The following is a 26,899-nucleotide window of genomic DNA, read 5'->3' on the forward strand; positions in this document are numbered from 1 at the left end:
ATGAATTCTTCCTTCTCATTTCCAATTGTATATATTTCACTTTCGTTTCATTGAATTTATTAAATTGATATTCATTTGGTCCTGAAAATCAATATTATATGCACATATATTTTAAAGCCAGCTTTACATCATTAAAAGATTTTTGCAGATATGTTTTCTAAAGGTTTAAAAGTCTAGCCTAGATGTATCAAAGCTTCAATAATGCCAGCCAATCTCCCTCCATGTTTGGTCTAATGTGCAAGGCATGACAGTATCGCAAGATAAAATATGCCGGTCTATATCGGTATTTTTAAGAGTTTAATAAACGTTCACTACAATTAACTAAGTGGGAGAACGGAAAATTCTAGAAACTAAAACTCATCTCCAAAAGCATCACACAGTTTTCGATCACCCTACCATTTAAGTATAAATGCAGAATAAGGGAAAAAGGAAAATCGCCTTCAGGGACCTTCATTTTCAAGAAAAAACAACTTAAAAGTAACGTAAATATATAGTTGAAACACAGCAACAAATTATTCTTAGTGACTTAATACTAATTAACGTTACTAAAATTTAAGCACCATTATTATAAAAAATATATTAATTGTTCTATAAATAAAGCTGTTATTTCATCTCAAATAATTTCTATTTCGAGCGAAATCTTTTAGCTGGAATACAAAAAGAATAAATCATAAACCCGCGCCATTTTCCTTAAACCAAACTGCGGATTTCTTTGTTGCGTCTCCTTCTTATCTTTTTTAATTTATCGTTCTGGACTAAACACATTTTTTCACGCATGAGCTAGTGTTAAAATAAGACAATAAAATTCTTCATTCTTTTCTCAAGCTATATGGCCTATATATAAATATAGCCATGGCTATATTTTGAGCATAAATTATTTATTTAAAAACTCTTAATGGCAATAAATCAACTGAAAAGTATCGTCTGACAGATTTCCAATGTTTTTCACGGCATCATGACTTTTAACACCTCGTTAACTCTTTAATTACTTACAATTAGAAGAAATAGAGTTACAAGGAGAAAGTACGGAGGTGCATCATGTTTATGGAAATGTGATTTTATGAACAATATATGTTTTTACATATTAAATTAGGTTACACCCTATGATTCAAAGCTATTAATCTCCTAATGACATAAAAAATAGTAAAGAAACATAATGAATGCAAAAAAAGTTAAAAAGTATATATGCAAACTTTTATATTTTTCCGCATATCATATAACGAAATCAGATTTATTATTCGTATAGCCAAACTTTCGCAGGATTTATCGACTTGTTGCCTCATCACAAGTCACAAGCCGATCATTAATCATATTTTTTTGAGGACGTGATGAAAGCAAAAATAAAGGCTCAAAAGAAAAATATACGAATGTAACATATGTTTCGTAGATTTTGTAGTCGGAACTTTAAAAGAGAAAACCATTGAAAATAGCTTGGCCGGGAAAACATTTGCGATTTCTTTTATCAGAATCTGTTGGTAATATCTGTTTGTTTTCTTTTTCTTAATATAAATGGTTCTATTTAAGAAGTGTTATTTGAAAAAAAACTGAAAACTTTAAGGATTAGATCATGTAGAAAGTATATATTGATTCAAAAAACTGTTTAAGTAATATCAAGAGGGTACAGATTTTTATTCTCTTCTCATCATTCGCCTGTAGACATAAAATTTCGTTGAAATAAAAAATACGCTATAATAAATATAGTATTAATAGTTATATTCACGTGATGAATACTTCGGTACTCACATGTACATTGTTATTTTTTTTCACTTTAAAAGGGCATTTATTGAGAAACATTGGTATAATATATATCAACTCCAATATTTTCCATAAATTTTCCGAACTTTTTCGTAGTTTTCTTTAATTAACTTCACAATTATGTCGAAAGAACGATCGTGGTTTATCAGCGATACAGTCATCGATCCATTTTCTTCACTTCATCATTTCGAAACAGTGTGCTAGATAAGACATGCTGAATCGGTTTGAATATGTTACAATCAATATGCACTACGTCTGGTCAAGGCTCTAGATTCAACAAAATGTCCCATTCGCACTCTATACTGTAAGACTGTATCCAGTATATTTCTTGCAACGTATATGCAATAGGCCTTGCAATTCGTTGTCTTTGAACTTTTTGGCACTGCAACTTATCTTTTTGTCATTGACATCAATATTATTACTTTTAAATCATTGAAACTATATTATACAATTTTGATATGATAGAGCGCCATGACCATAAGTTTCTAAAAGTGATTATACAAATCAAACAATAAAACTAATTATTATTAAGCGTTATATACACTAAGTAATATTAAATGAAAAGCTGCTATTCTATGTAGAAAAATGTCAAAACTATGCAATTTGACAGTTAGGTTAGGTTATTTAACTTCACTGTTTCTTCTCAATTTCACCAATAGATATAATCAAAAGACACGTAAGCACTTAATGCTTCAATTTTACATCGAATGTATTCACCAAAACATAAAATAAACATGGTCAATATTTTATAATGTAACTTCTAAGGAAGTTAGCAACATAAAAATAAGTCTTGTACATTTTCGTGCTGTATATTAAACAAAAATAAAGTTCAACAAAACTTTCTTTTGAACCTTTTCCAGTTTTTTTTTCGTGGTATATTTATAATCTTCCTTCGCTGGTCATATAACAGCTCTAAAAAATAATAGGTTTTCGTCCGTTTTCAAGCACCAGAAGAAGAATAAGCTATAAAACAAAACTTGCTAGGAAAAGCAATATCTTTTTTATGTGTACCTGTTATAACGCGACACTTTTTCGGTTGAATCTCCGGTAAAGTTACTGATAACTATCCCCCTAATCCGTTAATTCTTGTAAAACCCTTGAAGTTTTTTTTTCCTTAGATAGATGGTCGGGTTTCGGTAATAACGAGGCCGGCAACCATTTGACCGAGTGTCTATTGAATTAAATATAAGCTTTCTGTTTCTCACTTAAATTGCATGAGGTTTCCTTAATAATCTAGGATGTTTCTAATTTTTAGGGCGTTTTTATTAATCAGTATATATATATTGGTTTCCCAACATTTTTGTGTTTTTTTTTTCTTAATTTTAGTTGATCCTATAATATAGTGCAATAAAATATTGACTATTAATAAATATTCGTGGTTTCTTGGATGCTTATTTTTATATATCCTTTTAACTATCCCTGTCGAGTTTCTCTTATAGCTTTTTCTCAGTTGTGATGCGTTTTATTGTTTTCTGTGAAGTGATCAACAGTCCATTATGCCTGATATCTATATATTCTAATGAAACCTTCAGTCAGTTTTCAGGAAGAAGATGGATGTACCAAAAGTCTAGACTTTAATGATCATCAAACAATCAAGAGTTTTGAACTTGACTGCGTTCATATTGAATAATAAAAACATTATCAATATCATATTGGCTAAGATGTATTTAGGATCTCAATTTCTTTAACTGATCTCCAAAACTTCCTTTCCCTTTCCATCAGTAAATGTTCACTACTATTTCTAATCGAATGAAATGATTTACAGTGTGTTTATTTTCTAATAAGTTACTACATTTCCTTCAAAAATGTCTAAAACAATCAAATTTCTATATAATAATTCTCTTTATATGTGACTCTACTTACTAGAACTTAAATCTGAATAATAAAGAGCGAAACTGTTAAAGAAAATGCTGAAGGAAAGTGAACATTTCGTAAATACGGATAACTGGCTACAACAATTTAAAACTATGATGACATGTTAAACTGACATATTAAGGATAATATTAAGTGAAACTCTAAAAATTATAATCCTATCGGTCGCTGGAAACAATTCTAAAATGGAAATAAAATTAAAATGTTCACACTTTCTGATATTTAAATTAATTATTTAACTTAGAGTTTGAAAATCATATTTGGTTTAAAATTTAAAAACATAAAAGTGTATAAGAATTATCGTGTATTAGATATTCAAATTTTATTGTACATAATGAAATCACTACAGAATAAAGTCTCCATTTGGAATTAAAATAAAGTCCATTATAGCAAGCTTTCATTTTTATAAAGCATCAATAGGAACAACGTATAGTGCTTTATCTAAATAATCTTCTAGATTTTTTTACAGATATCGATTTATTGTAATGATACCAACGATTTCATCCAAACCTAAAATCTGGCTTAAAATTACCAAATGTAGAATTTATTGTACCCTGTCCTATTTCTATTAACTACCTTATTTCGTCTACCTACATTAAACAAAGCCTTGTTTATAGTCACTTTGCTGAAACAACGGAGTTCGCTTTGTTGAGACACCTAACAATATCGCCATTGTCCAACAATTTGTCGGCTTGAACATTTCCGTTCTGACCTAATAATTTCTTCACAATCACTGTAGATATTGGCGATAGTTTATTTAACAATATCCGTTGTTTGGATATTATAAACAATAGTTTTTCGCTTATATTTATCTAATACGTGATTCCGCAGTCAATATAAATTCAGCAATAATTTGTTATCAAATATCCTTTAATATGAAATAAACCAAAGCAACTCTGACTTGATGATTGAAACTTAATTAATCAATAACTTTCTATAGCAAACCTGACATCTAATAATGGTTAATTATGGAAGGCAATTAATCAATAAATTTATTCCGTAATTGTTGAGTGCTAAGGAGAGAAAACAATGTTGTAAATAAAATACAAATTAATTTTTTTTTTTTGGGTAAATTAATGCGCAAAGACGAGTTTTAAACGAATAATAAAACATATATATAAAATAAAAGATGTGAAAGAGAAATTGTATAAAATCTAGACTAATGGCGAAGAGCCCCAACTGCTGATTATACAAAGCGATCAATAGTAACTCCTGTTTGACCGTATTCTTGATTTGTTCTTAATTTTGACTGCTTCTTTCTATTCTTAATTCTTAACTCTCGACAGTCCCATTTCTACCATTGACATTTTTTTGTTCTGACTGTTCCTTTCTAAATTCTGAATCTGACACAAATGTCGGTGCATCGTGTGTTATCGGTAAAGGTCCTCTCTCGAGTTCTTGGTGGTCGCTGAGAAAGATTGTCCAAAATTCGTTCAGATTTTCGGGGAAGGAAAGACTAGCTAGGACCTGCTCGCGCAGATAAATCTCGTGCGTTGCGGATTCCCAAAATTGCTAGAATATTCAACGGTCTCGTTCGTTCTTCCGTTTGATAGTTATATCCACAATAAGGAGTGTCCTGCTAGGTCTACCTTCCTACGCGCTTGGTCTAGATCCGGCACCTGCACTCCCATTACCCGGAGCACTCGACAACGAAGACGATAGTAAAAGGACACTAGCGTGGATGTTTATTAGCCAGAACTGCTCATGCATATTTATTCCAAAATAGCGTGACAAATTTCAGAGCCACGCGTTGTTATTTACGAGAGTTGTAGTTAGGAAGCAATCTTTAGGTTAATTTTACCTTTACAAAAATGTTTGAGTTAATATCATGAATGTTGCTATCAAAATAAGTGTATAAAGTATGAATTACTAGTAAAATGTTATAATTCTGTAACAGGTTAATTAAAAAGTCCCTGGCCTGACACATAGATGGCGCTATAAGAATTAAATCCATATGTTTTTAGTTAGCCCTAAGCTTCCAAAAATGCGTGTATAAACTTAACAGCTGTTGGATTATTAGTTTGTGAATTATAGCATTTTCAGTGAAGCAACATTTTGAAGTTCTTTATTGTTAAAAAAATGGATAAAAAATAATTTCGCGTGCTGATAGAATATTGCTTTTTGAAGGGAAATAGAGTTGAAACAAAAACTTTGCTTAATACCGAATTTCCGGACACTGCCCCAGGAAAATCAGCCATCAAGGATTGGTATGCTAAGTTTAAACGTGGTGAAATAAGCACCGAAGACGGTGAACGTAGTGGACGCCGAAAAGAGGTTGTTACCGACGAAAACATTAAAAAATCCACAAAATGATTTTTGAATGGCCGCAAATTGAAACGAATGAAATAGCAGACACTCTAAAGAAATCAACTGAAGGTGTACATCATATCATTCACGAATATTTGGATATAAGAAAGCGATGTGCAAAGTGGATGCCGCGCGAGATCTCATTTTTGACCAAAAATAATGACGAGTTGATGATTCGGAGCAGTGTTCGAAGATGATCAAGCGTAATAAACCCGAGTTTATGCGTTGATATGTGACAATGGATGAAACATGGCTGTATCAGTTCACCCCGAAGTCCAATCGACAGCCATCTAAGTGGACAGCACACAATCTGTATTCTGGGCCGCACATGGAATAATTTTCATTGACTACCTCGAGATAGGAAGGACCATCAACAGCGACTATTACATAGCGTTATCGGACCGTTTGAAGGATGAAATGGCGGAAAACGGCCGCATTTAAAGTTAAAGAAATTGCTGCTTCACCAAGACAATATACTGTGTCAAAAATCCATGAATTGGGCTCCGAATTGCGTCCTCATCTACCGTATTCTCCAGATCTGGCCCCCCAGCGACTATTTCCTGTTCTCAAATCTCAAAAGACTGCTCCCTGGGAAGAAATTTTCGTCAGATGAAGAGGTGATCGGTATAGAAATGGTATTGAAAAGTTGGAGGGCGTTGGATCAACCTTGAAGGAAATTATATTAATTAAACTAATATTACCAAAAAAATATGTTTTACTATAGTAAGCCGAGGACTTTTCAATTGACCTGTTAGATTGCTATGGAACACAGGAATATTTATGTTAAATACTATGATAACAGAATTAAGATGATATGAATTGAAAATGGTCATATTTGTATACTTTACACCTATAACTTTCTGATTTTGCAGATTAAATGAAATGTGTCATATGCTTTTAAGATAAGGTAAATATAAGATATAGTTAATAAAATGTACTAAATAAATTGATAACGTAAGATTTGGAGCCTTATGATTTATTATTTCTTTCGGTCTATATATATATATATATATATATATATATATATATATATATATATATATATATATATATATATATATATATATATATATATATATATATATATATATATATATATATATATATTACCAGTTCTGGCCAATTAACATGCACGCTGGGTTTCTGTCGTTTCTACAACGACCCGATGCAGAATGCTTTTTGCTAGCCATGCGTATTCTAGGTCCCATGGTGCCTTTTCTACTATGACTGGGTCTCACCAGACATTCGATATATAGGTCACAAATATTATAAAACTGTTAAATGACCTAATGAATTGGACCCCTAAAATATAGAAAAATAAAACGTAATAAATCTCTTATTTCAGGAACTAACGCCAAGCTGGTGTACTCGATCGAGAAAAACGTCATCGAGGAGGAGACCGGGTCACCGATATTCGAGATCGAATCGGAAACGGGAGTGATCAAGACGGCCGTTTGTTGTTTGGATCGCGAACGTACCCCCGACTATTCGATTCAGGTAGTGGCTATGGACGGTGGGGGGTTGAAAGGGACAGGGACGGCTAGTATACGCGTCAAAGATATAAACGATATGCCTCCCGCGTTTACTAAAGACGAGTGGTTCACCGAAGTGGACGAAACCGATGGTAGCACGTTGCCGGAGATGCCTATCTTGACTGTGACGGTGCATGATGAAGATGAAACCAACAAATTCCAATATAAGGTCAGTTTTTGTTCAGAATCTATGAAACAATCAACTAAAATTATATTTTTATTTTAGGTAATCGAAAACAGCGGTTATGGAGCCGACAAATTCACCATGGTACGCAACAACGACGGCACCGGCTCGCTGAAAATCGTCCAACCCTTGGATTTCGAGGATCTACTCCAGAGCAACGGGTTCCGTTTCCGTATCCAGGTCAACGATAAAGGAGAAGATAACGACAATGATAAATACCACGTGGCGTATTCTTGGGTGGTGGTCAAACTACGCGATATCAACGACAACAAACCTATCTTCGAACGGCCCAACATTGAAGTCAGTGTGCCCGAAAATGCCGAAGTGGGGAAAAGTCTAGAGACCTTCAAGGCTACCGATCCAGATCAAGGCGGTAAAAGCAAGGTAAATTCCCTTTATTTAAAAGTGTTTTCCTTATACTAATATACCAACTACATTAGAGCTATTTGTCTCTATTATTGTAAAAACTCTCGAGGTATAGGTCACCTACCAATTATCGCGAGGATAATTTATGTAAATCATGCAAATTTTTCAAGGAACTAGCGAGGAGACAAGCTTAAAAGAGCTTACGAGATCGCTTTTACATAGATAGGATATCTGCACTCCGTCAGTTTATTAAGAAATGTATTAGTTGTGGAAAGCGTACGAATTTGTTTTTATTTATATTCGACTCTATGGACTAGCACTTACTCTGGGCTGCTTTGGAATTTGAACAAGTTCAAGTCAGTGTTCGCCAAATAGAAGAAGAAGAATACGTTGAAGCTTCTAACATTCTTCATTATATAGTTTGCACTACAGCGCTACTATATCTAGTACTGTGTTAATGGTAATATAATTAATTGCTACTGTAAATATGTTGATTGGTATCCAGTTAGAGCAAGTACAGAAATTCAAATACTTTGGTTCAATAATATTGAAGAAAAATCTATCATCTACCGCTGAAGTAATAATCCGATTTGACCAAGCAGGACTTTTGCTTCTCTAAGATAGTGCATGTGGAAAAGAAGATGTATTACAATACACAGCCAACTGCTTCGAAAAAGCCATGAGTCAAAATCATCAAAAGCTATTTGAAAAATACATCAATACAGGTACTGCCAGTAGTTTGATATAGTTAACAATAGTCGAAGTTGTGTGCCAGCAACATAAGCATTAGTGATAAATAACAAGATGATGATAATAGCTCGAGTAGTCAATATTTCGTATTTTCAACTATATCACAGGTAGAAGTATATCAAAACATAATAACTGTTGATGAAGATATAGCAAATTTTATCAAAAATGTTATGTATTCTTAACTTAAACTTAACCATAAAATCAACTCAATTGGATATTTAACACATCAAACAATAACCATTCGATCTAAAACATAAATTACACTATTGCTGGTTATAAATACATTTGAACTACTAAGTTGATAGGTACAGTTACAACCTTTGTTATTCTTCAAACAATAGATAAGAAACTATATATGGTTGAGGCCAAACTCTAACTTTATAAAGCTTATAACAACTCAGAATTTAATATACGCTGCACTACCCCTTACTATTTAAATACCATCCCTGCTAATTACGGACCATTAAAAGCAATCAGGTATGCCGAAAAATAAGAAGAACTAAAATACGTTAGTTATATATGAACATGTATGTTAGAGGCGTAAAGTGAGAAAAGTAAAATGGTGTTTCCTCCACTAGTTTTTATTACAGCTTGCATCTTTCTGAAAAAGTTTTCTTAAATTACAAATCATTCAAATAACGACTGTCGATTTCTTGTGCTGAAATCTTGTTTCGACAATAGAGACAGCACTTGTAAACTAACTCACACACTAACTTGAGAACATATTTTCCATGATTTACACCTTTTAGCCTAATGCATTCCCATCTGCTTAAAATAAAAAGTGATATCATATCCTGATCTATTTCTCCATCATCCATAAACGATCCATAAAAACCATTCTGTATCAAAAAACAAACCTAAGAAAAGTTTTATTCAAGTCTCATATTAATGCGTATAACGAAGATTTCTTTAGCCTTCCTCTCACTAATTTAGATACTGAGTTTCAAATAAATCTAAATGAATATTTGTTGGAATAGGAACAACAGAATAATCGACCATTGTACCAATGATGCCCTCAATTCAACCACATCTGATATAAACCAAATTTTACAATATAAACTTCATCTATGCATACTCATCGACCATAGTATATAATGGCAGGTTTACATAATTGCACCCTCATTATTTAAAATAATAATTTTCTGCTAATTAGTTTAGTCATTCCGTTATAAACAGAAAATTCCAACGCACATTAAGGGCCTAGAAACGTTTCTTATAAAACAAAATAACAGCGTATTTGTATAGCAATATATATATTAGATATCCAGAAGAGTTATAAATAATATCTCTATAAACAGGACACTTGAAAATACATTTTGCCATGACAAGAATTAAAAATAACAAATTTATTAATTCAAGAATATCACTTATCATAAATATGCAATACTTTCCCAATGAACACATTAATTTATTAATATAAATTATTCTTCTGTTTTAATAATACAAATAATATCTAATTATGAAGCAAATGCCGATGAAGTTTTAGAAAATATTCGATAAACAACATTTTAATTATGAAACCGAATATCGATAAAATTACAATAAATATTCCGTAATTATTAAAACATTTTTCATTTATCATCGATAAAACACATTATTTGAACAATTTTATTTCAAATAAAAAACAAAAGTTTTTGTTTAACAAGGCCACTGCAATATTAATTCATTTAACTTAGAACATTATTTGAATACGGAAAAAACTATATAAATATACTTTTGTTAATAATAGCTTATATATTAAAATTTAATTAACATTTCTATTGGTGCAGTCTATAATACGTGTTTTTGTTACTCCTAAAAAATATTCATAAATGTAATTAGCTTAAATGTATCAGTAATTATGAGTAATAAATTATAATATATTAAATTATTTGTACATTATTTTTTAAATCATTAATATATAAATATGATAATATACAAAAGGCAAAGAGCATTTACTTTGTAATTAATCAGTTTCGATAATTAATTAATTAATTAATTGATAACAGACACATTTATTAACATTAAAAATTCACTTTATCTCAAAGCGTTTTTAATCGCTCATCGAACAATTTGGATTCATCGCCGAAAGAGGCAACATTAATATCAATTAAACATTTTACAAGGCAATTTATTTGATTGCATATTTCAGCCTATTTCTCTCATGTAGGAGATATTTTCCGGATAATATTAATTACTGATAATGTCGAGTTAGTAGCTAAATGTTAAAGAGTCGAAACATAGTATAATTACATTGACAATTAAAGGCAAATATCTGAATAATTATAATAGCATTAAGGCGATAATGTAATTTATAAACAAAATTTAGAAACTTATTTTGTATGATGTGTATTTTGAACATTTTTTATATTAACATTGTGTAATATTCACAGAGTAGTTTCATGGATGGCGACCCCGATTTTATTTTAAAAAATTAACCAATTTTAATTATCTGTACGGCACGGATAAGTGTTTATTTTCATTAATAGCATTATAATTATTTTTGTACATGATTTGTTTTATATATAGAATAGTTCAGCTATTATGGGCTTGACTTCTGTTAGAGAAAAGTTATAAATTTATGTGTGTGGTTGTATAATAAGCAAAACTGTAAAACCAAGCAAGTATAATGATCAAGCTGGTAGAATAATAATAATCATCAATAATAACCAAAGGTCTTTTGTTCCTACGTAAAGCGCTAGGTTCACTCTCTAGAATATCCAAGAGGTTAACATGACTAAAAATATGTATACACACCATCTCATTTCAGATTTAATGACTCTCTTAAATTTTTCTCCAATAATTTTAAGTTTCCTAAACTGAATCTACCCATTCCTAGAAATAAAATATTTCTATGTATTTCGATGGACCAAGTCAGATAAACATTGAATGTTTAATTATTCTTATTGGATTCCACCACAATGTATTGTTTTGATTGTAATGATATTTTCCTATCCATTATTTTCAACACATCAGAATTTTTGAGTCTCATTTTGTCAGTAAAAATACGATGAATCGACATTTTCAATTATATATACAAGCAACAACTTGTCAACATTGCGAAGAAGAAACAGCAAATTGCTTCAGAAATAACCACGTTTTTTTCTGTATTTTGCACATCCAGATTTCCTTGCAATATGATGGACACCCCCTCATGATTTAATATTTTAATGGTTTTTTCGTGAGACTTTTTAAATTATAAACAGCTGCAAACACAGAAGCAAATGCATCAAAACTATTTCCGCGTGAAGCATTTTAATTTTTTGTAATATATTTTAAAGTCTCCTTTTTACCAACGAGGGTTTATCTGGACTTCACCTACTGTTTTACGTAAGCTTCAAATCACGGTCCTCGACATCGTACCGACTGGCAAGTCTTAGAAAGTCTAACTTAGAAATCATCCCAGAAGACATCCGGTCTTACCCAGCCTGGTTACTGGCGTCGCTGGAATCATTTTCCTTGTCGAATTTTGCACTCTTGCCTAGAACATTCACTAATTTTAAACAATCACAAACATAAATTTACGACCATGCCCCAGCAGGATTCGAACCCGCAACTATTGCTACAGTAGGTGGACCGTCCTGTTGCCTTTACCAATGCGCCAACCAAGCCAGCTGAAGCATTTTAATTAAAAACATCTATACATAAACAAACCATAGTTTTTTTTACTGTAGTGATGCGCAGAACAATATTTTGTATAAATAATGAAAATAAAGCAAAACCATAAACAAAAAAAGATTTTTTGATACAATATTAACATAACAGTTACTTCAATAAAAAATCTAATATTTATCGATAATATTGAAAAATCAACGCAATAAAACCAGCAACATATGAAAAAAATTAGCCCTAAAACACCTAATAGTTGCGAATTGAAATCAATAGACATAAATCGATTATTTGAGTAAAGTTTTAGTAAAGTTTTATTCGTCATTATAAAAATGTAATCATAATTTCTTCTTGCTAGGTATCTTACACCATCGATAGAAGCTCCGATCGCAAGCGTCAGTTCTCCATCAACCAAGAAGGAACCGTCAGTATACAGAGATCTCTAGACAGAGAAGACACGCCACGTCACCAAGTAAAGATACTGGCCATCGATGATGGTATCCCACCCAAAACTGCTACAGCTACTTTAACAGTCATCGTGCAAGACATCAATGATAACGCCCCAACTTTCCTGAAAGACTACAGACCAGTTATCACTGAACACGTCGCACCGAAGAAGGTGATAATTTTTTTAAAGACATTAGCTGGACTAACCGTGGACTAAACTTTTTAATATTCCGCATCACAGGTAGTGGAGATTTTGGCCACTGATGATGACGATAGATCCAAAAGCAACGGTCCACCGTTCCAGTTCAGACTCGATCCCAGCGCAAGCGATTTGGTTCGGGCCAGTTTCAAAGTGGAACAAGATCAAAGTATGCTTAAAACTTTGTAAACGAACTTCAATAATCATTAACAATATATTGTTTGAATCACAGAGGGCGCAAACGGTGACGGTATGGCCATAGTGACGTCTCTTCGTTCATTTGATCGGGAACAGCAAAAGGAATTCCACATACCCATCGTAATCAAAGATCATGGAAATCCTGCGATGACTGGCACTAGTACTTTAACTGTGGTAGTGGGAGACGTCAATGACAACAAGATGCAACCTGGATCCAAGAATATCTTTGTCTACAATTATCAAGGTAACTAAAGGTCCTATTTTTATTTTACTTCTATACTTATTGCTATGTATGATGCTATTTTTTATCAAAAAGTTGTTATTCATATATTATTTACCTTCCATCATTACAGATTATAGTATAGCAGCAAACCCACGATATAAAACATGAACTATAACATCCAATCTAGCCAATTTTAAAACTACCTTAAGAAAATATTGATTTACTCATCTGATACACTTTATTTCATCTATACCCAAGTTTCCTTCAAGGGAAATGAAAAGGCTGCAGCATTTATCCAGCATTTTATGTATGCATATATTTTTGACTACTTTTATTATGTTTAACTATTCACTATTAAAATAATAATTTTTACAGCATAAATCTAATGGGTATGATGAATTTCCTTTTCATTAACTTTATCCTCATTTAAAATAACATTGCGAGTTTGTAAAACATTTTTGGAGTATGTTACAGTTTGAGTTGGTTGACCATAATCCAGTCAGCCAGTAGTCAAACCGAACACCAGACATCTTCTGGGATGGTCTCTAAGTTGATCAATCGTTAGATGATAGGCTTATTCCTACGTAAAGCAGTATATCCAGTTTCTAAGATACCCAAGAGGTTAACGTAATTAAAATGTATATACACACTTCAGAAATTCTTATATTTTAATTTTTCCGATCTTAACTAAAAACCAATTTTAAATAAAATGGTGGAATAAAATTTTAAAATAAATTATAAAACATGTTTTAAAATTCAGCAGTTTTCTTGTTCTCCAATATTTGTAAGTCACCTAAAACGTAGTCTACATATTTTGGAAATATAATGTTTGTATTATTCAAGCCAGATAAAAATTCTCGGTTTCTGGAGTAATACTGCTGACCATCCAGAATTAATCAAATATTAATTTATACAGCATTATTATTTGTTGTTATAATAGATCTTTATTCGTAAATTTTCTTACTCTTTTACTGTTAAGCAAAACGAAAAGAAAATCATTATTTGTACCAATCAACGCAGATTTCATCATGAGATCAATTTTTCATATTAAAATAGTGTCCTAAGTAAAACTGAATTTGATAAAGTATATATTTTTGCTTTGTAAATTTTTAACCAAATTAATTTTACTACAGTTGTGTATAGTAAAAGGCCTCAAATGAATTCGAACATCTAATAAAATAAAACTTTTTCCAGTTTAGAAACGACTCCTCTTTCATCTGATATTATTTTCCTGCTACTCTAAAGCAGTCATAAGCCATTGAGTTAATATTTTACATGATATAAAACCCATTTTTCCACCAATATTATTGCACGTGAATTATTGTCGCAGGCCAAGCACCGGAAACGGAAATAGGACGGGTGTACGTATACGACCTGGACGACTGGGACTTGCCCGATAAGAAATTCTATTGGGAGAGTGTGGAACATCCGCGGTTCAAGCTCAACGAAGACACGGGCATGATATCCATGCGTCAAGGCACCAGAGACGGCACTTATCACTTGAAATTTAAGGTATTTAGTAGAGTTTCATACTGTTTTGTGGTTTCTAACAACGTTTATGTAGGTTTATGATCGAAAACATACCCAGACCGATGTCCCAGCCAACGTTACAGTGACAGTGAAAGAGATTCCTCATGAGGCTGTCATCAATTCTGGATCCGTGCGCATAGCCGGTATAACAGACGATCAGTTCATTCGCGTCTGGGACTACAAGCTACATGTTAGTAGACAACGCCTTTAAGTATTACATTTTTGAGTAACGCCTTATTATTTTAAAGGATTTACCTAAAAGCATGGCAGAGAAATTCAGGGACAAGATTGCAGACTTGCTCAATATCGACCGGGAGAATGTGGACGTGTTCAGTGTGCAATTAAGGAGAAAACATCCCCCTGTTACCGACGTGAGATTCTCAGCTCACGGTGGTTCGCCTTACTACAAGCCAGTAAGACTCAATGGTATGGTACTGATGCATCGAGAGGAAATAGAGAGAGCAGTTGGTATCAACATCACTATGGTAAGTTTCACATCTTATTATTTTTTAATCTCAATAGTGCTTTAATAGTTTATATAATATTCACTTCAGTGCAGTATGTGTTTTCTCAGGCGTATCACTAAAACATTTCATTTACATTACCAAATAATCTTCCAATGGTATCTTCAAAATTTAATTCATGTTTTCCAAGCCATTCCTTAATTACAGCCTTTGCCAACCACTCGTTGGGGTCTTTTTGTTCGGTTCCTGTTTCTAGCATAAGGAATAATTTATCTGCAAGGATTTTTTAAAAAGTTTTGTTACTTACAAAACCTAACCAAAGGTAATTCTAACTTTTATACCTTCCGAATCCAAAATTATATTGTTTTTCTTTTTTGAGAGATTTTTGTTATAGTATCCGTACTAATATTCAGTGCAGCAACTATAGAATAAAAATATTTCCGATAAAATCGCCAGCAGATTAATATTTAATAGTATCAATATTTACCTCTCTAACGCATTTTACTGGTAAGAACGGACCCCCATTACCTCATTCCTGTTGGAATGTATTGATTGGAGAATCTGTTTCCGACTTACTATTTATTTGGCCTCGACCTTTTCAACTAGAGTAATCACAAATATTAAGCAGCAATTTGAAAATTATTAAAATAAGTAAGGCCTGATTTGTAGCCTCTTATTCTCACATTGTCTTATCGCAACAGCTTTTGCAGGCTAATTCAAGTCCATGTTCCAACGTATTAGACAACATGGTATCTCTTTTTATCTGGAATAAATTATAAAAACGAATTAACAAAGTGAATTAGGTAATACGTTATACAGTTTGATGGAGTGAGTTTACTGCTACTTTAGATCGATAATACAATGTTTTCATTAATGTTGATTCTAAGTTCTCCAAATATATTAATATAATATAGATTCTCTTTTGAATTCTCAGCAATTTTTGTATTTAAGTCCTTTTTTTAATTTCAATAATTCTGGTAAGTACAGATAACCAACTATAAATGTCAAACAATTGTAAAATATGTCGTATTTTCTGTTTGATAGTGTTCATCTTTGACATGAGTTCAAAATTGAGTCAACCACCTGCAAAACTGTTAAATAAATTATTTAAGTATACAATTTTAACTAAACTAATCGACCTGCTAGCTAATCGCGTTTAATTTAAACAGACTGAACTCTTGCAATACGACATACAATTTATTAACTTATCAGAAAAACAATAGATTTCCTTTTACTACGCGTAATAGTTCAGATAACGCGAACAATAATCCATACTTCACCTAATATTCCATACTTTACATTTTCCCCCTTTTATTGTTTGTATTTCTTCATATTTCAGCATATTTCCAATCATTTCCTGATATCTAATTTTTCGCTGCTGGCTATTTAACTCCATATATCCATATGAACGTTTAAAAATGCAACAATAAAAACCTACAGCCTAAAATAAAGTGTCCCTTTTTTCGATAATTTGTGTTTTGTTTTTGGTAAATTTTAACATTTGAATGCAAATGTCAACAACAGACATAAATAATACCAGTATGAGTAATGTGTTTATTGGGAATAGAGTATTGTATATAATTGTAAAAAACTAGGTCATTGAATATAAACGCCAATGCTGGTATCGATCATGAGCAATCAAATGACCAGAGAAAATACGACAAAGCATCAGCTATCAACTAGCAATATTTGGAATTTTAATAAATAGGTCTCACGCCAGTATATTTTTTCAAGTTGAGCTATAATACTATTTATATTCTACGATTTTCGATAATTCTACGGTTTTAGTTATATAAGTTATTATACGGTTTAGGGTATAATTTCAATTTTCTTATTATTTGATATTCATGATTTTTCCAGTTAATCCGTTCAAGCATGCCAAAAAAATAAAGCTATTTTGTTTGCGTTTCTATTATTTGCTTAAAAGTACATCGTACATACATCAATATCTAATTTTGACTACTTTGATATGTTATAAAATCATGATAATTTTTCTGATATCTTGATTTATTCAACAGGAATTCCCTTATGTCATAAAAATGATTCTGTCCGATCAAGCTCCGTACAGCAAAATTTTTCAACGAGAAAAAGTTATATTCCAATAAAGCTTTTTCATTATTGTTGTCATTCCGAATGTTCATATTTACGAATCATTCGTAATTTTTCGCCGTCGACAATAATGTTCATTAGCGACATGTCTAAAAATAAGTTCCGGAATACATTTTCGAATAGGCATTATTCAGGAGATATTTCAATTTTAATTGTTATTTTCTCTATTGGTTTTGTTTTGTTAAATTATTATTTCATCTTATACGAAAAATATATAATTGGTTATAGTGCTGATATATTTTTATCTTATTCTAACTAAATTGCTTACTGCTTTTTGCTATTGCTACTAAATAACTAACTGCTTGCATATATGTTGATCGTTTGTCACAAAAGTGATGAATATAAAAAATGCAATTTTAAGCGTTACGTAATTTTCGTCAATAAACGCTGAATAACTTCATAGTTCTAAATGTAAAACTGTTATTCTATATAGATAAATGTCAAAATAATCGAATTTAATAGCTAGGCTCAATAACATTCGCATTTCATCAATAGCAGGGTAATAATTTAACGTTGTACACTGTATGAAGTTGAAACACCTTTTTAACAGGTCAATTGAAAAGTCCCCGACCTACCATAGTAAAACACATTTTTTGGCAAAAATGGTTTTTTTATTCAAATTAATTCCCTTCAAGGGTGATCCTAAGTTGATTCTAGGCCTCAGTTTCGGCGATCACCTCTTCATTCGACGAAAATTTCTTCCCAGCGAGCATTCTTTTGAGATTTAAGAACAGAAAATAGTCGCTGGTGGCCAGATCTGGAGAATACGGTGCATGAGGAAGCAATTCAAAGCATGCTTTTTTATCATCGTTTTTAGTGACATGTGACACGGTTCATTGTCTTGGTGAAGCAGCACATTCTTTTTCAAACAGTCCAATAAAGCTATGTAATAGTCGCTGTTGATGGTACTTCCATTTCACACTGCTCCGAGGCATCAATTCGTCGTTGTTTTTGATCAAACGTGAGCTCGCGCGGCAGCAACTTTGCACAGAGTTTTCTCATACCCAAATATTCGTGAATGATATAATGTACACTTTCAGTTGATATCGTTAGAGTGTCTGCTATGTCATTCAATTTCAATTTACGGTCATTCAAAATCATTTTGTGGATTTTTTAAACTTTTCCGCCGGTAACAATCTCTTTTGGGCGGTCATTGCGTTCACCGTCTTCGGTGCTCATTTCACCACGTCTAAACTTAGCATAGCAATCCTTGATGGTCGATTTTCCTGGGGCAGTGTTCGGAAACTCGGCATCAAGCCAAGTTTTTGCTTCAACTGTATTTTTTCCATTCAAAAAGCAATATTTTATCAGCACGCGAAATTTCTTTTTATCCATTTTTTCTCAATAACAAAAGTTACTTCACTCAAAATGCTATAATTCACAAACTAATGATCCGACAGTTGTTGAAATTTATACACGTATCTTTGAGGATTAGCGCTAACTAAAATATGTATGGATTTAATTCTGGTAGCGCCATCTATATATCAGGCCGGGGAATTTTCAATTGACCTGTTATCTTTGAGGATATTTTATTTACAATTTAATTACTTTCCATAAAATATACGTGAATTCAAATTGTTCATTTAACAGAATCAGCAGCTGTTTTTAAGTGTCTATAACAGTTTTAGTAATCAGTATAACGGGACATATCTTTAAAATAAAATTTAACAAGCAATTAAGGGCCGATGCAATTTTTACAGAAACGTTGTGACGTAATTGGTTGCGGTCATTAAGCCGTCGCGCAAATGACGATATCGGCAAAAAGAAAAGCGGAACTACACCGACGATAACCGCCTTCCTCACCAGAATTGTCCGTTGACATTCGCCAGACATCAAACGCGAATAGTAACGAGAATGTTAACGACTGTTCCGTGTCTTTTTTTCATTTTATTTCCTTTTTTCTTGGGCCCATCGTGCTAAAAGACGATGGAACATTTCCGTGGCGGAATAAATTTCAATACGAAATATCGTTTCTGATTGGAGATTCTTCCCAGGCGGATGGAGAATGATTTGAGAGAGGATTTTACGAAATTTTAGGTACACATCGGTAATGGAAAGAACTATTTGGGAATATAAAACTGAAGTATCTCTTCTTCAATTGATTCTAATTTACGGGATTTTGAAATACGAAATGTATTATGTTTGAAATTATGGAAAAGAATATAAAATGGAAAATTTTTATTAATTGTGTCTATAGTAAATCAATAAATAGACTCAACTTTCAGCAATAATGTATCAGCCATCAGAATTATCGTAAATGTAATTTTTAAGACTATGTCAATTTGAGGTTTATAAAATATTATGTCCTCTGTTAATCAGTCTCTTGCCAACTTTTTGGAGATGTCTGAATAATTACAGTTGAAGGACTTTCAATCGCACATTTCATTAAACCAAAAACTTTTGTTGTTATTATTATGGATGTTCATTAGCGACGTCATGTCTAAATATAAGTTTCGGAATACATTTTAGAATAGCATAACATACATTATTCAGGAGATATATCAATTTCAATTGTTATTTATTATTATTACTTGAAAAATAAAATATTATGTTATATGAATCTTATATGAAAATATATACTTGTTTATTCTGCTGATATATTGTTAACATACATGAAATATTTTCGCACATATACTGAATTAATTAGAAATAATGTTACCCATTATCACACAACAGTGTTTAACGCTTCAAAATTAACGCGAAATATATTAACTGGTCCTCAAATCACACAACTAAAATAATGTTTGTCAAAAAGGTAATGTTGAATGTTCCATGATGTACTTCTATTAGAATTATACATGTAAAACTGTTGTTTTATATAGAGAAATGTTAAAATAACATAATTTAATTGTTAGGTACATTTCATCAATAGATGTGTCTGGTCAAAATGCCTACAAGCGCCTAATATAAACCACAGTAAGGCTTATTAATAGTAAACAAGGAAGGAAATTAACTTTTTTTGTGAATTAAAACCCACAGAAATTAAGAGGCTTATTTTGTTTCAACGAAAAAAGAAATAGTTTTAAAATCCCACATTTCGTTAAATCAAAAAGTAATTATGCCGGCTTGGTGGCGCAGTGGTAAAGGCAATAGGACGGTCCTCCTATTGTTGCGATAGACGCAGGTTCGAAAATGTATGCTTGTGATTTTTAAAATTTGTGATTGTCCTAGGCAAGAGTGTAAAATTCGACAAGGAATGTGATCCCAGTAACACCAGTAACCAAGCTGGGTAAGACCGGATGTCTTCTGGGATGATTTCTAAAGTTGGTCACTAGTCGTCAATCGGTAGGCTTAATGCTGAGAACCGTGGTTCGGAGCCCACGTTAAACTGTAGGTCCAGTCCAGAGAGACCCCTAGTTGGTAAAAGGAGACTTTAAAATGTTAAAAGAAGGAATTATGACAAGTTTCAGCAAAATGGTACAAAATAACAGTAAAGCCTAAACAAAGAATTTTGATAGGTATATAAATCGGCCTATAAATTAATTTTAAATATTTTTTTTTAATTTCAAGCTTTATAGTGAAGAATTGGAATATTTGCTTTTTTTAAAGTATTGTCCATCTCGAAAGAACGATGTATATTTTGAGGCTATCCACGAATCGACCCATTTTGGTGACCCACACAGCTGCTCATACAGGTCACAAGTCATATGTCGGAGCAAGTAGTTATTAGAAGGAATGTTGGTGATGGTGATGTTTCCATGGACTGCGGGTGGTCTAGCACTTTCCATTTTAATGTTTCCAAATATTTTTTCACGGGTTTTGATTCATTAGGCCGAGCGTTGTCATACTGGAGAATATCATTGTTGTATCTTTACTCATTTCTGACTGTTTTTTTGAGTAGTCGTTAATTAAAACGCGTAGACTGCAGCGATGGCAATCATCGAATCGAATCGAATAATGGCTTAAAATTCTCGTCAAATTATTTTGGCTATGAAGAACCCTCTTTGTCTTCGGTGTCTGAATCGAAGCATCGAAATATGTGTTCACATGTTGAAATCAATAAACTATGGTTACCATAAGCTTCACGTAACTGAAAGTTATGGAATCAGTCGCGTTTTTCTTCAAATTGATGTAAAACTTCTCGCAAAATCTATTTACTCGAGGCAAATTCAAATAATTTCAACAAACTAGCACATGAAACCAAGGATTCAGATGCATACTGGAAAAAATATACCATAAACAACAAGCTCACTCATATAACTAAGGCAGTATCTCACTACCAACATGTTGAAGGTAGCTTTAATCTGATGAGCGACAACCTTCTTAACTCTACCATAAGTATATACTCCAGGAGGCAGTATTCATTTGCGGCAGCCTTTAAAAGCTTTACACATACATTTATAGGAATCAGAGTTAGTTAGCATCAAGCTAGGAATCTCAAAAAGTATCAACACGTTTAGTTTAATTAAAGAATGAATATATAGGGGATCAAGTCTGACTTTTCTAAATTTTAGATCCAAATTTGAGATTCTAGAGAAAATTTAACTTTAAATGATTCAAAAACATCAAAATAATGTACCTCCAATAAATATATATCCAAAGAAGAAGAAGAAAATCCTATAAATAAACTTGCGACATAGCAAGCTTATCTGATGACCGATATAATGGAAATCATATCCAATATAATTATGTCATTCCCTGCTTAATATTCTTTTGTGGTAATGACTTATCAAAGTACATCCAAAGTAATGCACATTCAATAAATACGACATCCATTTGACATTCAAAATTCCATAGTCGAGGTTAGAACAATAGCAAGGCGGTATGACAAAATGTCAATCAAATCCACTTCATTTTCTGCCTAATATTGTTTATAAAGTTTATTAAAAACAGCAGTGAACCCACGTGATCCGAATTGATGACGTCACAACGTCACAATGTTACCTGAGTAATTGCATCAAATCTGAGTTTTAGTACATTTTGACTTTGACATATAACGAAATTCTAATCTAAATAAAATAATGGAACAAAAATATTATCTAATACAGTTTATTTATTTATAATATTTATAATACCAAATTAATGTATATTCTGAACAATAACACACATGAACATAAAACTTTCACACCTTATAATACAATTTCCTATAGCTTCTTTCCATAAATTCAGACAGTTATGATTTTAATATCCCTCTTGACTTGAATGTCTATTGTAATAATTCTTTGCAATACCCCATATCAACTCAATTGGATTAAATATGCAATAATACTGAGGAAGACGTAATAATATGTGGCCATAACGTGATATGATCTACCATGTATCGTTTCTCAGGCTTATTTATAAAAAAGTAAATACATAAAATGCAATTAAATATTTGTTTTATATTTACGGAGTAACAATTTGAAATAGTTCATTATTTAAAATGGTTTCTTCAAAACTTATTTTATGTACTTTAGGCCATTCCTTAATTGGAGCCTTTGTTGATGCACCTGTTGGGATCTTCTCCACCAGTGTACTGTGATATAGTGCATTGTCCATAACAATAACTGATGATTCCTCCAAATTATTTAAAATTTTATTTTCAAACCACTGCAAAAACACAGAAACAGAGGAAAACACTATTCTGCACCAGGAATAAAACCATTCCTGTTTTGTTATATATTTTTAAAAATTCTTTTAAAAGCAATGTCTGGAAATTGCATTAAACCCCTTCGAGGGATATCTTTATGTCACTTAAACCCTATATTACCCAACTGTGTATGAAAGAAGAATTATATTAAATTATGTTTCGGTTGAAGACGCAATCAGTTTTTGATTCTGACTGTGTGACGGCTTCGGCATTTCAATCCAGATTATTAATAGACGACGATTTGAGATGTATTAAAACAAAGCGCTAAAACAGCGTTTGCCGGTTTATTACCCGTAATTATAATATGTTGTAGAATTTTGTAGACGTTGTTGGCCCAATTAATGTAGCAACAGTCATGGCACATATCTTACAACTAATTTGTACTATTTAGTAATTTTGTCTTAGTAATTGCCTGAGAAGTTTATCTTTTGAACGGTCAACAACTTTCAACATACGTTTGAAACTCTCCACATTTCGCATATAATTTAAATTAATAATGCAACTTCAAAAGATTTTTATCTCTCTGGCTTAGCTCTGACTGAATATATACTCAAGTCATATGTAGTAATTTTTGTTATGTTCACGCAATTTCATTTTGTGTTTTTTTCTCTGGTCTTTTAATTTCTTTCCTTTGACTTAAATCTTTCCAGTGATACCCGGAAAGGATTTATAAATTAACACTGGTTTTAAAAGTAACTGATAAAATAGCACTTCATAGTGTAAAAATAAATATAATTATCAGCCAAGCAGTCCCAATTATTGCGATTTTCGGAAGATTATTTCACATGGACATGGAAATTAACAACCGGAAAGAAAATTAAGCATATGCATCATGTAAATTTAACACACTTCTAACTTGCTTTTAATATCGAAATGTTAAAATATACGGCGTTTTTTATGATAATTGTTGGTCAGCACCCCAAATAAAACAGTGATTCGTTTAAATTATTGAAAAATATTTCTAATATTGTGTTTTATGAACGGTTATTGATTAATTGAGTTATGGAGAAGTTTATGAACCGATTAAAAAAGAATTTTATTTTTATTCAACAAAAATGCATATGACAAAAATTCAACCAACCAAATATGGTATATCAAAAGGGTTTTTTTAATATCATTCCCACCTGACATTTTAATTATGCGAAAAAAGCTATTTGATTGGATAGCCGCATAGTCGAAATATTATATACGTATAGATATATTTTTTTTATGTTTGACGTCGACAAAAATTTTATTTCTTTTTTAAACGTTTAATATATTCCGTCTGTTGTTGAACAATGCGAGTATTCTATGTTGTTCCAGCATCAATTTTTAATAGAATTCTACGGTAAAAACAATATTCAAATTGAGATATTTTATGCGGTTGATTTTTTTCTGCATTTTTATATGAATAAATATGTTTTTTTATTTTTCAGGTTGGCATTGATGAGTGTCTGTACGAGAATCAGATGTGCGAAGGATCTTGTACCAACACATTAGATATTAGCGCTCTGCCTTATATGGTAAGTAAATTTTTTATATTCTATAATAATACCTAACGTATATTACTAAGTATGTTGTTTATTTTTTAACTTACGTGTATTTTTTGAGCTGCCGTGATCTAACAAACATCAATTAAAATCTCATTTTATGAGGTACAGTAACCATCTTTTCGAAATATGATCAATGTTTCCTAAAAAAAACTAGCAATCGCATGCTCTTTACAAGCAAATTTTGCAAAACCAATGTATACAATATTGAAATTATTTGTATTCATATATCATGCACAACTATTACTTTTATATGTGTTAAGTTTATGTGAACATTTTTTTTCACTCACTCCTTTTCGTCACTTAATTTTGAACTATTTACTTTAAAATGAAGCCGAAGTTTCGCAATCGTTAGAGAGTACACCTTCAGGACGGGATCTCTGATATTGATCCGTACCATTTCATTCTGTTTCAACCATCAACTGATTAAGATCTTGCTTTTCAATGGTGCCCTGAATAGTTAATTAACCAAGAGAATGTTGGACTGGATAGAGTTAGTCTTGTGGCCCTGGCCTTTTTTGAGATTGTTTTGGTGTTTTCTAGATGATTTCTCTCAAAACGTTTTGGTATATCTAGAATGTCGATATTATTAAGCAACTTTATCAGTATTCAACCAAAACTGTCTAAATCGTATATTCAAATCTCTCACATACTTGTTACCCAGTATTCAGTATTTTCACATCGTATTAGCAGACGGTATTTTAAATATAAGATCAGAAATCTATTTAATATATAAATGTCTCATAATCCATGTCTCCATATTAAAACACAGTATATAGAAATAAAATAATTTTGAAATTAATGTTTGAGCATATATATTGAAATAATAAGGATCAATATTACGTAATTTATTTTTGACGATGTATAAATTCTTATTAAAAAACTTAGGTCTATCAAATAAATAACCAAAATAATTGATACAACGATCAAAGAATAAGGTCTCATATAATAGTCGCGTATCTTATAACATCAATCGCTAAAATGTTTATAAATTTACAGTAATAAATTATGAGTTATTAATAGTACTATTTATTTTACCATAATAAATGAAAATTATGTAGTTAGTTTCATCAACAGCTGCATATGATCACTACTTCATTGATGTATTCATATAGTTCTTATCTTTATGAAACTAATAAATGAGGATTAATCTATGAAGCTATATTATAATTGTAAATATTCTTTGAAACATTCATTTCAACTCTTTATGCACAAATTGCCATATTTATTACCTACACTGTTCGGTTAGTGCTTTAATAAAAAGTGCATTTACTAAAAAAGCTTGAAATGAATCACAATAATAATATTTATAATTACTTCTAGTACAATGGTGCAATCCAGAATAATCATTAACATCAGTCCTTATGAAAGAGCAATTTTTCTTAGCTTTTTTTGTATTTACCAAGCATCAAGTTAAAGCATAACCTGAGTTCGAAATTCTAAATATCTTGCAAAAAAGGGGAACAAACGGTTCTTTTATTCTCAAATTTTGTTAATCTACGTTGAGATGAAATTTTCGTAGCTATATATATATATGCCTTTAACAGCTATACATACATATATTCCGACAAATCAGACACATTAATTTGTTCTCTCTACAAAAAATATAAAATAAAATTTTAAGCTATCATACTATTCCCATTATCTTTTATCCAAATTTGCCGTAACTCTTTAGTAGTTAACAATACAGAAATAAACAACAAGGCTTAATATTAAATAACAATGTTTAATGATATTTTAACACACTCACTTTCTGTTTTAATCCCATTTTAAATGTAAAATTTAGGGATTTGTCTTCCGATTCAAAATTTTCTAGCGGCAACGTTGCCAGATTTTGATTCTGAAATTTACGCGTTCGTAGTTGATTTACGTATAGTAAAAACGACGAATAATCAATAGCACAATGGTTATATCTGGAGGCTAAAATATTTGTTTATATATTTTGTGTCATCGATCTGACGGATATTTCTGGTTGTTCGATTTGGACGTATTACACAAACAGTTTAGGCCTAAAAATTCTCCCTCGATATAAACTTTAATCGTACCAAATTTCACGCCTTCAGATGCCCCCGTATTTCAAAAAAAGGGAGCCAAAAATTTCGTTAAGCCGATTAATATATACAGACAGAGATAACATCATCGATAGATAATAATGAGCTTTAAACCCAGCTGTTGAAAATTCATCCAGAAAGTCAGCTTTCTGTGATATTGAAGCTAATGCTGTTATTTAAATTTGAAAATATATAGTGTCAGCAATGCAGGCCAATCTCACCAACG

General features: G+C 31.6%; 1 protein-coding gene across 1 annotated transcript in view; it reads left to right on the forward strand.

The window, feature by feature from the left end:
- CadN (neural cadherin) overlaps nucleotides 1-26,899 on the forward strand; it is a 953,627-nt gene that overhangs the window by 856,089 nt on the left and 70,639 nt on the right. Inside the window, exons 22-30 of the mRNA XM_076414423.1 lie at nucleotides 7,280-7,635; nucleotides 7,693-8,034; nucleotides 12,713-12,973; nucleotides 13,043-13,169; nucleotides 13,233-13,442; nucleotides 14,752-14,933; nucleotides 14,986-15,141; nucleotides 15,200-15,436; nucleotides 24,509-24,595. Coding sequence (XP_076270538.1) covers nucleotides 7,280-7,635; nucleotides 7,693-8,034; nucleotides 12,713-12,973; nucleotides 13,043-13,169; nucleotides 13,233-13,442; nucleotides 14,752-14,933; nucleotides 14,986-15,141; nucleotides 15,200-15,436; nucleotides 24,509-24,595 — 1,958 coding nt within the window. The remainder of the gene's footprint in view (nucleotides 1-7,279; nucleotides 7,636-7,692; nucleotides 8,035-12,712; nucleotides 12,974-13,042; nucleotides 13,170-13,232; nucleotides 13,443-14,751; nucleotides 14,934-14,985; nucleotides 15,142-15,199; nucleotides 15,437-24,508; nucleotides 24,596-26,899) is intronic.

This window comes from Rhynchophorus ferrugineus, unplaced genomic scaffold (genome assembly GCF_030347505.1).
Source record: "Rhynchophorus ferrugineus isolate W39M unplaced genomic scaffold, kcgeb_rfMv2 rfM9, whole genome shotgun sequence".
Taxonomy (NCBI): Eukaryota; Metazoa; Arthropoda; class Insecta; order Coleoptera; family Curculionidae; genus Rhynchophorus; species Rhynchophorus ferrugineus.